The following is a 505-nucleotide window of genomic DNA, read 5'->3' as shown; positions in this document are numbered from 1 at the left end:
GCGATAGCCTAACAAAACTGAGACCCACCCCTAAACCCAAAACGCGCTCAGTCAGTACAGTACAGGTCTTGATGAACGACACCTAACAATAACCTAACAATGATAAGAAACTCTTAGGGAGAGCTGGACCAGTACAAGGTCTTCAGAGAAGAAGCCCCCCCCCCCCCGCCCCCGCACTGCCCCCCCCCCCCCCAACCTACCCCCTGACCCCCCCCCCCCCCCACACCCCCCTCAGTCAAGTGTTTCGGTCCTTAACTCCTTACACTCTAAGGGGGCCGGGCCGCACTCAGGTCACCTAACAATTCCTAGCTAACTAACAACGCTAACACCCTAACACACACACACACACACACCAATCCCCCTCCCACTCCCCCACACCCGACACCCTTTCCCTCCCCCACCCCAACACACACCCCACACCCTTAGGTCCCAACATCAGGTATGCTCTCCAACATGGGCGAGTCGCGAGAGGTGGCGGCAGCGGTAGCGGCGGCGCACACTAGCG

General features: G+C 59.0%; 1 protein-coding gene across 1 annotated transcript in view; it reads right to left on the bottom strand.

Moving 5' to 3' along the window:
• Positions 1-422: 422 nt before the first annotated feature.
• LOC143280278 (uncharacterized) overlaps positions 423-505 on the bottom strand; it is a 3440-nt gene continuing 3357 nt past the window's right edge. The window contains exon 4 of the mRNA XM_076584909.1: positions 423-505. This exon is cut by the window's right edge and continues 1 nt beyond it. Coding sequence (XP_076441024.1) covers positions 423-505 — 83 coding nt within the window.

Source organism: Babylonia areolata, chromosome 3 (assembly GCF_041734735.1).
Source record: "Babylonia areolata isolate BAREFJ2019XMU chromosome 3, ASM4173473v1, whole genome shotgun sequence".
Lineage (NCBI taxonomy): Eukaryota > Metazoa > Mollusca > Gastropoda > Neogastropoda > Buccinidae > Babylonia > Babylonia areolata.
Note: the sequence above shows the minus strand (reverse complement) of the source record. Positions and strands in the feature narration are given on the sequence as shown.